This window comes from Sesamum indicum, linkage group LG8, assembly GCF_000512975.1.
Source record: "Sesamum indicum cultivar Zhongzhi No. 13 linkage group LG8, S_indicum_v1.0, whole genome shotgun sequence".
Taxonomy (NCBI): Eukaryota; Viridiplantae; Streptophyta; class Magnoliopsida; order Lamiales; family Pedaliaceae; genus Sesamum; species Sesamum indicum.
In genome coordinates, this window is record NC_026152.1 from 8,944,584 (window position 1) to 8,957,783 (window position 13,200).

The 13,200-nt window shown below is 38.1% G+C and overlaps 2 protein-coding genes across 2 annotated transcripts; both read right to left on the reverse strand.

The window, feature by feature from the left end:
* LOC105168023 (rho GDP-dissociation inhibitor 1) lies at positions 1,189 to 3,065 on the reverse strand. Its single transcript, XM_011087929.2, has 5 exons — positions 2,579 to 3,065; positions 2,407 to 2,473; positions 1,806 to 2,024; positions 1,609 to 1,733; positions 1,189 to 1,495 (listed from the first exon to the last, which is right to left on the reverse strand). Exons 1-5 carry the CDS (start codon positions 2,816 to 2,818, stop codon positions 1,418 to 1,420), a joined length of 729 nt encoding a protein of 242 aa, XP_011086231.1. The 5' UTR covers positions 2,819 to 3,065; the 3' UTR covers positions 1,189 to 1,417.
* On the reverse strand, positions 4,026 to 6,194 carry LOC105168024. The gene is made up of 3 exons (XM_011087930.2): positions 6,007 to 6,194; positions 4,772 to 4,993; positions 4,026 to 4,604 (listed from the first exon to the last, which is right to left on the reverse strand). Exons 1-3 carry the CDS (start codon positions 6,163 to 6,165, stop codon positions 4,389 to 4,391), a joined length of 597 nt encoding a protein of 198 aa, XP_011086232.1. The 5' UTR covers positions 6,166 to 6,194; the 3' UTR covers positions 4,026 to 4,388.

Below are 13,200 nucleotides of genomic sequence, written 5' to 3' on the forward strand. Positions count from 1 at the left end.
AAGTAGGACACGGAAACTTTCTTTATGCATCACCTAATTCCAACAACACACTATTGTTTTAGTATATGGTTTCTTGGTGTTTGACATGGGAATTCAATGTCTCTTGGATTGCTCAACATTTATGTCTGCTCAACCAACATAAATGTCATGTCCTCGATTTTGCCTACCATAAAAGCTATGCCATACCCTGTGCATACGGTGAATTTATGGTCCTTACGACGTGCGATCCATGACATTTATGTATAATCATCTTCAACCAATACATTCCCTTTGCCAATTCCGCACGTCTCAGTTTACTTCACAACCGATGACAAAATGATCCTGCAATGTACAACTTTATTTTGTTTATAATTAAAAAGATATCAGCAAATTTGGGCCTTTTTGAGTGGCCTGGATGCCACATTCCATTGGACCACTGAGCCTAAAGCAATCATAGTCCAGCCCATTCGGAGTCATATTAACATGTCAACACGCCCAATCTGGGTCGAATGAGTTCGAGCCCATGTAATACGTTCAGGAGGGAAGGTAGCCCAATATTATTCCTATTTTAATGTTTGCAAATGTAATATCCTCAATTGAACACTGTCTCATTGTTGTATTTATACATTTTATTAAGTAGCTAGGATGGAATGGAGCAACTATTTTATTGGTACACTGTATATAAATTAAAATAGCTTCAGTCATACTTATTTTTTGGAAATGATAATCTCTTTCAATTTCTCTTATTGATGATATTCTATTCATGCATATTTAAAATTAATAAAAAAAAATTTAAAAATTATTAGTTCCGATCAAATTTTCTATTTTATACTTAATTACAATTTTTTCTAAAAAAATTTTGAGAAGGAAAGGTAAGGGGGAGGGAGACGGTGTAGCGGCTGAGAAGGAAAGAGGGAGGGGGACGGTCAGCTTGGCTCGACTGATGATGGAAGGGGGCACTTGCGACAAGCTTGAGGGGGACAGAGTTGCTGACGGCCAGTGGGCTGGGGCGAGGAAAGAAGATAAAGAGTTTTGAGTAAAATAATATAAAAATAAAAAACACAATTTCGGAAAAAGTAAGGTTTTAAATTGAACTTTTATTTAACACAAGTGGTTTCTTTTTTTGTCTATTATGCCTAACACAGGAGGGGCACTTGTAATTTGCCCATTATTACCATCACCCAACACTCGTGTAGATCAGATGTTTGGAGAACAGATGAAACACAACTTTATTGCATCAAAATCAACGATTTCGAACCTCCTCTTACACTTGACCCTTTTTGCCATCTCAGAATCCAATCCTAGGCCAGACATTCTTGCTTCTTTCCTTCCTGCTTCTACCATCATCTCCTCAAATCACATGACAACAATGGAAAAGAAAAACACTGAAAAATTGAAACGGGGAGCATTCTTGGACAAAGGATAAAATTAATGCATTTTATTGGGACTGCCAGTCTTTCTTGATCTCGAACGTGTAGTTCAGCTCCAGGTAGCACTTGTTATCATCATCAAGGAACTGTAACACAAGAATACATTCGCATCCCATTACGACAAGCACAACTCAAACGGACCAACCTGTCTAATTAGAGAACTAAAGTCATAAAAAGGACAAGAAATGGTTCGGAGAACCTGTGTTTTCGCTGAGTACGACCCCCTGGCAAACATGCCAGACGGGGTTGTCTCCTCCGGCATCTCATGCGTGTAAGCCTCTGGCTGAGGACTGAAGGTCCCAATCATCTCCTTGGTGCTGTCCACTGAAAACAACAACGTTTCATCAGAAACGGAAATGTTTAGTAATACAAGGGAATTGAAGTATATATATATACCTTTGAGGCCGGTTTTCCAGACAGTGTTCTTGTACTTGAGGCCTGATACGATGTTGTTGCTGACCCTGAAAGTAAACTTAAGTCTGTAAGGGCTACCCTCTTTCAATGTAAACCAGGAGCCTTGCGGGTTTCCATCATCGGGGATTGGGAGAAGAATGTCGTCCCGACCAGGGGACACAATTGCAAGGTCCAAGATTTTCACTTCTGGATCAAGAGTTTCTACATACCACACACAAACACAGAAAAATTGAGCCTGTTAGCTCCACAAGAGCCATAGAAAATTACAGCAATTCATGTAGCTCAATTCCCTGTTTGTAACTGAAACAATATAGTTGCAGTATTTAAGAACAGTAACTGTAGCTGGACAAGATGATGAAATTCAAATTTTGAGTTGCCAGATTTTTGAATCAGACTACCAATAATTCTTAAACTTCTTAGGTCTGGTCCCCACATCAAGATCCATCAGAATTTAAGATTTACAGTATAGAATTGAGCAGGCAACATAAGGCAAAGATGAAAAAAGTTGAGGATTCACAGAATTCTTGGCTTCTTGTTTCTATTGAGAGAGAGAGAGAGAGAGAGAGAGAGAGGAAATGATAACCTCCAACAGACTCAACATCCACACTTCCAAGCAGTTGTTCCTTCCACCTCCTCAAACTTTCATCATCCTAATTCTCACAACATAAGGACACGGAATTACAAGATAAAAAATAAAGAAAAAAAACATGTGCTTTTTTCTTTTTCTCGTAATAAAATGAAAGAAAAAAACAAACCTTGTCCTTCTCAGATAACTCCTTCAGAGTGCATTGAGGACCCAACTGAATCTTGGTCTCAGTATCCTCATCATCTTCATCCTCAGTGGTATAAAGAGAAGCCTCACTCATCTTCCTGCTAATACTCCCCTCATTGTCACCCCCGCTTTCATTACCCTTATTCGTCTCGCTTCCCTCCGCCTTGTTCTCATCAAATCCCATGCCTTTGGAACTTGAAGCAACTCCAACAGCCAAAGACATCAACGACCAACAATTCTCAGTTGTCTTCTTGTTCAGGACAAGAATCCCAAAACCCACACAAACCCCAGGGCGCTTCTCCCCCACACCACAATGTAAACAAGAATTGGGAGAGAACAAAACAAGAAAAAACAGAAAATATTACAGTGGAGAAATAAACAAGTGAGTAAGAAATCACAGAGCCAGTGAAGAAAAAAGGCCTTAAAGAATACAAAAGTTGAACAGAGAGAGAAAGATTTTTTCATGGAAAAAGTATATAAGGAATGGGTCCTGTGGTGATCCGGATTGTGAGTAAATGAGGAAAGAATGTGGAAAACAGTTTTTTTTTTTTTTAATTTTTATTTCTTATTTTTTTTTAGGAAAAAGGAAAATAAAGTTTGAGAGGTAGAGGTAGAAAGCTAAATGAAGGTCAGTTACGTGTAAAGAAAAGAAGAATGCATGGGACCTTTGACATCTTCTCATAGGGATATGATTGGATGTGGTTCACATGAACCCACTTGTAGTTGATAATAACTGCACCCTGTTATGTAGCCGTTGTACTTGGGATCAGGTGATTCACTGCCCGACCGTTGCGTCATTTAGGTAGTGATTGCTGAATGGGGAGTTTATGGGAGATTACGTAAGTTGGTTTTTACTATTTCTAGAGAGAAATGATTTGCTGAGACTCTGCCATTAGTCAGTGTCCTCGGGAAAGGGGTGATCTGATTGATCTTTTTGTTTTGATGGGAATTTGCTGACTTTCGTAGCAAGACATTTTGCTGTCAAATCCATCCATCCATTCATGCAAAGCGATGTTTTATATGTCTACTGTTTGGATCAAATGAATGTTTTTAAAATGAATTGATTAATGTTGCTGAAAATGTTTGCTTAAGATAGGGTTCTCCAAACATTCCTATGGTGTTAATGAGAAATGTCTGGACATGTGTTATGCATTTGATTTTCTCGCACAAAACAAAAAAAATTCCTGGACAATGAATTGGAACCAAAGAGAATTATTGGACATATATTCTGCTGCAAGAAGATTGAATACTTTTTTGTAATATGATACAAGGTTTGATAGAGCTAGGGCTGGTTTATGTATTGTGAAGCATAAATGCTCAATCAATCCACGACCAATCCTATTCGCCTCATGTCGCTGTAGATACCAAGAATGGTATGGGAATGCAATTAACATGACGGCATGTTGCGTAGTGTAAGTTGTAGGAGTCCATACCGATCAAAATAGAACTTGTAATAATCATAAATGACTACACAATCATATGCCAGTTCCTTTTAATCTTTCACAAACTTCAACCTTGGCAGGTACAAATGACGGTTCACTTTAACAACTGTCGATCTGCTGGTATACTAGTAATTGTCATACACATACATGTTAATATGAAGCAAAAAAATTTCAGCCAACCTCAAAAGATAGAGAGGACCCCAGGCATCAGTATGACCTGGAAGACCCAACATTAGGCCCCGTATGACCTCATTTTAAACTAGGGCTCTCTCCAAGCTAAAGGTAACAGCAATATGTTTACTTCAACAAGGAGCACGAGTGGAATTCCTATCTGGTTGCGTAGAAACAGAATCAATTGCTTCCCCATTTTCCCACCACTTGGTCTTTCACAGAAACAGGTGCAGTAACTTCCACTTGTGGTGTATCAATATTTCCAGCAGTAGGATATATCCTATTCAGAATTTTTGTTGTAAGAAAGGAGAATGCAGTTCGTGTTCCTCGCAAAGCAAACAACAAAGGATTGATAATGACAGCGAGCATCACATCTCCTTTAGTGACTATAAGATACTGCCAATGGAACGATGTATATAAGATACCGCCAAAAGTGACCATAAGATACTGACAATGGAACGATGTATACAACTAACAAGAGACATAGAAAGACTTCTAGGAAAAAATTCCTAAAGAAGTTGTACAGTACGATACTAACGAGACATACTTTAAAAGTTGCTTACCACAACAAGAATTCCTAAAATTGCAAGACTTGCTTGCTGTGCTTCCTGCCAGAACCGATCACCATCAGATCCACCAAACCATCCACCCCATCTGAACCAACCACCTCCCCCTGAATTTCCTCCCCCTCCTGCTTCCTCTCTCCTTTTGATTTCTTTGTCCCATTTCTCGAACTCCGTTTTCTTTTCACCAAGGGCACTTTCTAATGCTTTTCGAGCCTGTTCCTGCAAGTAGATGGTAAAAGGATATCAACAACAGATGAATTTTCAAAATTTTCAGTGGCTTAGGTTTAGAAGGAAGTTTTTGTAGTGAAACTTGCTAAATATGCAATTTAGGTAGTGACAGTTTCCATCACGAATTAAGAGACTGCCAGCCTCCATAAGGGAGGACAATCGCGGGTACCGACCGATCTTGCACAGTCTCAACATACGATGAAGCATTATGGAGGCCCGTTGATCTCTTAGAGTTGTTGCAAGTTGCCATTTTAAAGCTAGTTTCCTTGTCCAGACCCAACAAAATTCTAAAATGTATGCTCACTGGCATTCTTAAGTCCCCTAAACCTAATTTATCAGGAATCAGGATTGACATCGTCTCGTAGCCAATCCATTCTCCAAAACATTGCGTTCTTTTAACTGATCTAGTATGTCGAATCCTTTCCTTATTAGTTCTTGTATGGGCATTCCTCCATCACGAAAAGGTTCAAAGAGATGAACTCCACTAGCAATATCAGAAATCAATAATTGAGCCTAATTTATCATAATTCCCTCTCAAATGAATAAGTTATCCACTCCCAGAACAATAAGGCAGTTGCTCATTCCTTAAAAGAATTGGTGTCTAAGGGCCTTCATTCAGCATTTCCTTAGAGCCTCAGGTTCCAGACATAAAGCTACAACAGAAACACCGGTAATTATGACAATTCAAGAATCGCTTCTGCTAGAGCTTACTATGAACCCAAACCTTGAGCTTAGCCCGACCCGAAACCTCAAACATCGAGACTACTAGAAAAACGTACAATCCCGCTAGCAGTGCAACGGAATTTACCTGGAACCTGAACGCTAATATCTAATACCTGATGACAAATTCAGCGTCTACAAGTAAGAATCTGTTAATAGGAGACAACCAGAACCAATGGAAGTTTCTAAATTGAACTATTATGACCTAATTCCATAACCCTCAGAGTAAAATACTGTTCCGTTTTAAATTACTGAAGTATGAGCAAATGCAAGTGGATAAGAACCTGTTTCCGATTATCGGAGAAGAGGCAGGAAAACTTGCCGTTGCACTTGACGGAACGTTGAATAGAGACCCAGCTCTCCGTCGAGTGAGTTGAACTCCGCCGTGAAAGGGTTCCGTTAAGGCCGGGGACGGGCGAGCGTAGGATTAAAACCTGCGCCATTGCTCCTCTGTTCAACCTTTGCTCTTGTTGTGTCTTACTCTATAGTCGGACTTAATCTTGGGCTGTTTCAATGGGCTTTACGACACAAAGGCTTATTGGGCCGTTTGATTTAGTGGGCTACTGACTGGACCATAAGTGGAAAATATATTGTCAGGCTCTATATGGGCCTTGAGATGTGGTGGATTCAATAGTTTATGTCCAACTGGAAACACGGCCAGAAGGTAGACTACGCAGCCGTCGCGATGGCCGTGGCCGTGCGTATTACGAAGTTCAGAAAGGTGGCGGAGCTGAGAGCCGAAGTTTCCAATAACTGAAGAAAAAATCAATGGCGGAAGATTTGGTTTTGGATACAGCGATCAGAGACTGGGTGTAGATTCCGTTAGCAGTGGTGATGGTGCTCATCGGAGTCCTCCGTTACTTCATGTCCAAGCTCATGCGCTCCGATCAAGTTCCAGACCCCAAAGTCGTCTAAGAAGGGTGATTTCTTCCGCGTGTTTATGTTTTCGGTGGAGGATAAGGTGTTTAAACGCATCATGGTTGTTGAATTAGGGCAAGGAATCTAGGGCTGCCGCGAATTTCTTTCCCGCTAAGTCGTTTCGTGCCCGTGGGTATTATTACAGCAATGAGGTAGGAGTTTCTATTTCTTGAACTTTTTTTCATTTTAGCAAAGGTAGAATTTTATTGCATGTAATTGTTGGAACTTCTGCTTTGAATCTTGATATAAATTTAAAGGAAATAAATTATTTAGAATAAGAAGATGCACATAATCACCTATAATCAGAAGTTAAGAGTGATGGAACACTTAGGTAAAAACAGTGGCATAAATGCTAGTAATTTAGTTGAATATTATGGAGATGTAATTACTGGATAGTGTTTATGTTTGCGTTACTTATTGATAGGGTAACATTTCTATTTGAATTTTCAGGGGAATGGGTTGCTGCATGTGCCTAAGGGCTGGCCAAGCTCAGAATGCACAGGCACAAATGTTCTCCGATCCAAACATGGCTATGGACATGAAAAAAGATCTTTCAATGATCATACCACAGGTATAGTTGCTGCTGACTTTGTCTATATCATTGGAGGAAAGATATTTGGTTCATAATATGTTTATCATTTTTACTGGGCACACTTACTTTCACATGGGTTAACTTTTTCTTCTTCGGATTTGTAGCAGGTCTGCCTTCTACTTATTTTCTTATTTCTTCCGTCGTGGTGCATCTGAATGTTTACATGCTTTTATGTCTTACTCACTGATCCTTACCTTTCCTGCTCCATTTGAGCCCTTTTTGTAGGCAGTTTATACTTCACATGCCGAAAATTTCAATGACTATGCTAAATGTCATGCCTTGAACTCCATATTCTGCTAAAGCTGACAGGAGTAACTGCACATCTTGTTTTCCAGCAAAAATTCCATTTCCACTTACTCAGAGATTTAGGGCAATGTTGCAAAATGTCTATACTACTGTTGATGTCAGCTACATCAGCAGTCGTTCCTGGTATTCATTATTCCAACTCGTTAGCAGTTTGGTGAAACTTCTTGTAGAGTAGGATCTTAGAGTATAATGATGCGTGAATGCATATGATGATTTACCATTTTTTTTTTGCAGGTATTTTCTCAATTTATTTGAACTAAAAGGTCTTTTAGCCTTATACTTGGAGAAGATAATGGTTGGTATTTATTGAACTTCTGTTCCATTCTAATCTAAGTGGTCCATATGTTTATGTGCTTGCATGTTGTAAAGAAATTGTGTGGTCGGATAAATGTCTAAGTTTTGTAGGATTGAGTACTTTGAATATGATGGGAAACTAACAAAAACATCTGTCGCTATGATCAGCTACTGATGATGCACAACGGATGATGCAAATGGGTGGATTTTGGTTCGACCCACCAGGGTATGGTTTTAAAAAAATTCTGCAATTTCTTTGACGCCTGTAATGCGTGTGCAAAAGGGGAATTCAATATGTTTGGTATCTTCCAAAACTCCTTTTTAATTGTGCAGGTTTGTTTCTAAAGTTGGTTAAATTGGCAACTCAATGAGCAATAATGGGGGTTTGTGCCGAAAATTGCATATTTTATAAGCCAAATACTTCACATCCGAAGAACAGGACGTACTTTGAAGTGTTATGAACTGGTCTAACCGAGAAACTTTAAGAAAACTCAAGCACAGAAAGGGGGGGTGGGAAACTGAAGAAGATGAATACAGAGAGAGGAGAGAATAGACTTAAAAATTCATTCATAATGCCCTCTTACAAACTTCAGCTCCCTGGTTACAAAAGTCTTATGAATACAGACAAAATGACCGAAACAAAAGCTGATAACAACAATAAAATCTCATCAGAAAAAGAGGTTGTTTGTCCTTGAAAATGAGCTCTTATTGGTGCTGTGAAAACTTGCAGAAATCTTCAAAAGAACAGGGCAAACTTCAGTACTGCGCTTAAACCTCAGCCGTCCACGAGTCGCACGTGTGATCCGATTAAGTGAGGGTGATCAGCTGCGAATCCCCAATTTCAATCGTTCCTCGATTGCGCCCTAATTCGCCTGAAACGACGTCGTCTTTACTCGGGTCTTTTAAATCACCCCCAATTTCCTCAGTCTGCTGGATCCCACGGTCTTTATTCCCCCTTTTAATCGTACGCCTCTCCTTGGAAGTCGCATTTTAGTTTAAAAGTGCGACATGAAGCAGATCTTGTTCAACCATCAAAAGGAAACGTACTTCTTGTCCATTGTCCACTATATTTTGCAAAACCATGGCCCAAGGCTGTGCTAAATGAATATATTTTTGGCATGCAGGTGACAGTTGTAGTCTTTATTTCTGTGTGTATTTTGAACGCAAGACATTTATTTATCATGAATCTGCCTACATAATAAAGTTTAGTATTTACGCTTCGGTATTGGCTGACCGTGGACGAGACGCAATTATCTGAAGCAAAGTACAAATACTAAAGCAACCGCATACTCTCGCCTTCCTTTCTCTTAGATTTAACACATATATGATTGTGTTGATACATTAAATCTTGCATTATTGGTTCAGAGTCTGAGTGCGGAGAAAGACGGTCTAGACATCGTTCAACATGATTGGGCCTTACCAAAATTTGAGCAGCGAGCAACAGCAGCACTGAATAAACTTGTGAGCTGAGAAATAAAGTGTATTAGCACCTGCGGTAATGCATTGTTGCATGTTCTCACTTTAATAGCTTACTGGCACCTACTTTGATTACCAAAAGTAAAGAAGTTGGCGTGGATATCAAATACAAGTACCAGCATAGAGGTCCACAAACACCACCACCTTGTTCTTGCATGTTTCCTTTGTTTGTGTTACTTTAATCAAACGAATGTTACACTCTGCTGGGCTTTGATGTCCACAGCTAACCCTCACTCGATTCTGCTCAGTATTCTTAAATGATTAACGACATTTTCGTCAAGGATATATGTATATATATATATTTTTTTTCATCACTGTATAAATCCCATCAACTTTGTGCGAAAACCTGGGATCCTCTGTAGTTCAGATTCGGAAAGACTGCGTCTTATGACAGACAGCCTTTGAATGGTGGACCAGAGATATAAAGGAATGTCTCATGAAGCTGCGGCAACCTTGAACTTTAATGTTGTGCCATAAAGTGATTGAAGAATCATGCTGGAAAATCAAAAACCTCGGCTCTCAGCACCCAGTTGCTTTTGTCTAGTGAAGATTTTAAGGAAGCCGATATGTCCCTTGTCATGATGTCACAGGATCAGCCTGGAGACAAGGGCTGGTTACCGCAGTAAGTGGACGTAAGTTACGACCATACCATTTGACCAAACCTATTGATGATAAAAGTTCAGGGATGTGAAGAATTTAATATTGTCTGTATGTTATTGTATGTGATTCAATAACTGATAGTTTATGTGTGTTTAAATCCACATAAGAGGCATCGCTAGCATTTTAAGGGGAATTTCTTTTTCCTTGATCCGACCAAGAACTATGATTTCAATCTTACCTTTTTCACAAAAAAAAAAAAAAAGAAAAGAAAAATTGCCCAAAAGAAATAAAAAGTGACATTTCACGGCACTGTTTCTTGTCAAAGACTTGCCAAGTGACTATTTCGTCTTTTCTTTTCATTTTTACTTCTCTTTCTCATCTTGAATGGGCCGGGTATCTTTATCAAGAAAAGGATATCTTACACACCACCCGAAGTGAAATTAGTGGGGCCCATGAAGATGACCCAGGCCCAAATATGGGCCCGCCAGGGTGACCCAGTAGTATATATGTCCAAGTTTTTCTTTTCTTTTTCCTAAATTGTTCTTTCACCTCATTCTCATAATAACCTATCTTCATTGTAGAGAGAACTCAATCAGTTCACTCAGGTCAGGTGTATTTTAAATAATAATTTTAGGGTAAATTTCTCTCCCTACGAACTATATGCTTCCTATTCTTTTGCCCCCTCAAGTTATTGAGAAACATTATGCAGTTTTGAATTATTGTCTAATTTGTTTTATATATATATATGAGGTGGGAGATACCTTAATTACAAAACAGACCAAGACTTTCATATTTTATATTTGAGCCGTACCGACCTAGCTATCGCCCAACTTGAACCCCAGTTGCATGAATGCATATGACTACCCGACCGTCATGTATTAATTGTTCACGTAAAATTGTATAACTTAAAATCCTATAAAATATCAGGTTTCAGTGTCACAGATGTACATTTTGACAAACACTCACAACCTTCATATTTCCTCTAATACGTCATTACTAATTCAAATATTGAAGGGCTATAAGTCTATAACTAGGACTTTTTGTGTATTGTTCTTACGATTTCTTACCTTACAGGTCAAGCTACACAACTCTCAACTTACTTAAGCATATTTAGACCTCCACTTATTTGTATTAAATTCTTGTGTATTTTTCCAATTTGGATGCGCATCAATATACAACATGCATCAGTTCGTTTTTTATTTGATTTTAATCGTCTTAGAACCATTGTTTGAAAAATAAATAATGAACGTGAAATGAATAGCCTTAAAATCCACGATAATAATCAATTAACTTGACCTTTTGAAACTGAATAGACAATTAAATCATACATGCTCTTACAACCATAATAAGAATTCAAACACATATTATAAATGCGTCAACATTCAACCTTAACTATAAAAACAGTGTGAATGGTTTCTAAACTTTCAGTCCAGATTTAATTCCCTTAAATGTAGTGAAATAAATGGATAAAAAATCAAAAAACGAAACCACACTTTATTTGAGTTTGATAGGGGGCAAATGTCAATTTTCACAACTTGAGGGAGCATAGTAGCATGAAACATGCAATTAATGGGGAAAACCCTGAAAACTCACACACAACAGTGGTGTTGTGTGCATCCTTAGTTTTTCAGAACCGATAGTGAAGGTGGTAGGACCCGCTACCCAAATCTGGGCCATTCATATTACTCTGATATTGATATTAAGCCATCGAAAGAGGAGGGTGTGTGGGCTCACCTACATCGTAGGATCATCGATGATGTGTAGGTATGCCACGCAACTCGACGTGGCAGGTTTGCATTGGTCTTGTTCCACAGCACACGAATAATGCACGACCTACCGTGGGCCCCTCCTGTGGGGACGATCCCACCGTCCAAACTTTCAATCAGACCTTTTTCATCTTTACAGAGTAGACATACGTGGTAAGGCATGGGTACTGCTCTGGTGTTGCCCTATTTATCTCTTGCCTTAGAATATTCAAATGGATCCCCTTTTTACCCTAATTGAATTTTTTATTTTAAATTTTATAATATCTAATATAAATAATTTAATTTTTTAAATAAAAAATAATATCATTTATATATACATAATACGAATATATTAAATAAATAAAAAATATAATATCATTCGAACTAGAATATCCAATCTTTATTTTACGAATACGATCGTATTATAATTTACAACATTATGCATATTGATTTAAAAGAGTTTTTATTAAAGATTTCAGAAAATAGATAGGATAATTTCATTCCATAATAAAAAAAAAAAAGGAAGATTTATAGCATTCCTAGTAATTAATTATGAAAAATATTATTTAACTAAATTTGTATCTTACTAAAATAATACAAAAGCTTAATTGAAAATGGTGGATGGCTTAAATGGATTAGAGGTGAAAATTGGGGTATTAAGCAACACCTAAATGTGGTAATAATTGGTTGAGATGTGACCATCTTTTTTAACACATTGGGAGCTTAAAATTGATAAGTCTAATTGCGTTCCAAAAACGTCTAATCAACATGTTGCTATATTTTCTTTTATTTATATGTACAAATTCTTCTATTTTAAATTCTTTTGTCAGCTGTCATCAAGTTAATTCGCTTCATCTATTAAATATTACAAATTCCCATGAAAAAAAATAAGAAAATACTAATCCACATCAGTGAAACTCTGATCAATAATGATGTAAGCCTGACAAACTCTGATCAAGAATGCCTCAGTTATGACTCTCGATGCTCGTATTAGATACATCATAATTCATAAAGAAAACAAGTTTAGAATAGTAAAAGTTGTACCTATTGGTATATCTGTAATTTTTTTTTAGTTATACAATTATACGTGAATGAGTAGGGTAAGTATATACATCAAAATTTGAATTGATTTGGGATGTGGACGAAATGGTCCAAAATAAAAACACCACGAATCTTGAGAAAATTAGCTAAGATAAAGTTCAAATAATTAATGATGGATGGCGAATTTTATTCCGAAACCCATCAAAATGGAATTGGAATTTGGAGTACATTTTTCCCTAATTACAAACCAAAAATGGGGAGTGAATACTCAACAGTCAACAGTAGTAGTCTTGAGTCTTGAGATTGGTGAGAGATGCAGAGGTGTGACTGCGATCCAGCGTGGCGTTGTGTGGATCACGAGAGTACGACTCCTAAAGCATCTCGCCGCTGGGTCCCACACCAACATTCCCGGTGTCCAACTGTAAAGCCATTTCTCAAATCAAAGGCACGCCACGTCAGCCTCTTGATGTGGGTCCCTCAAAAACTCACCGCCCTCTTTCACTTTG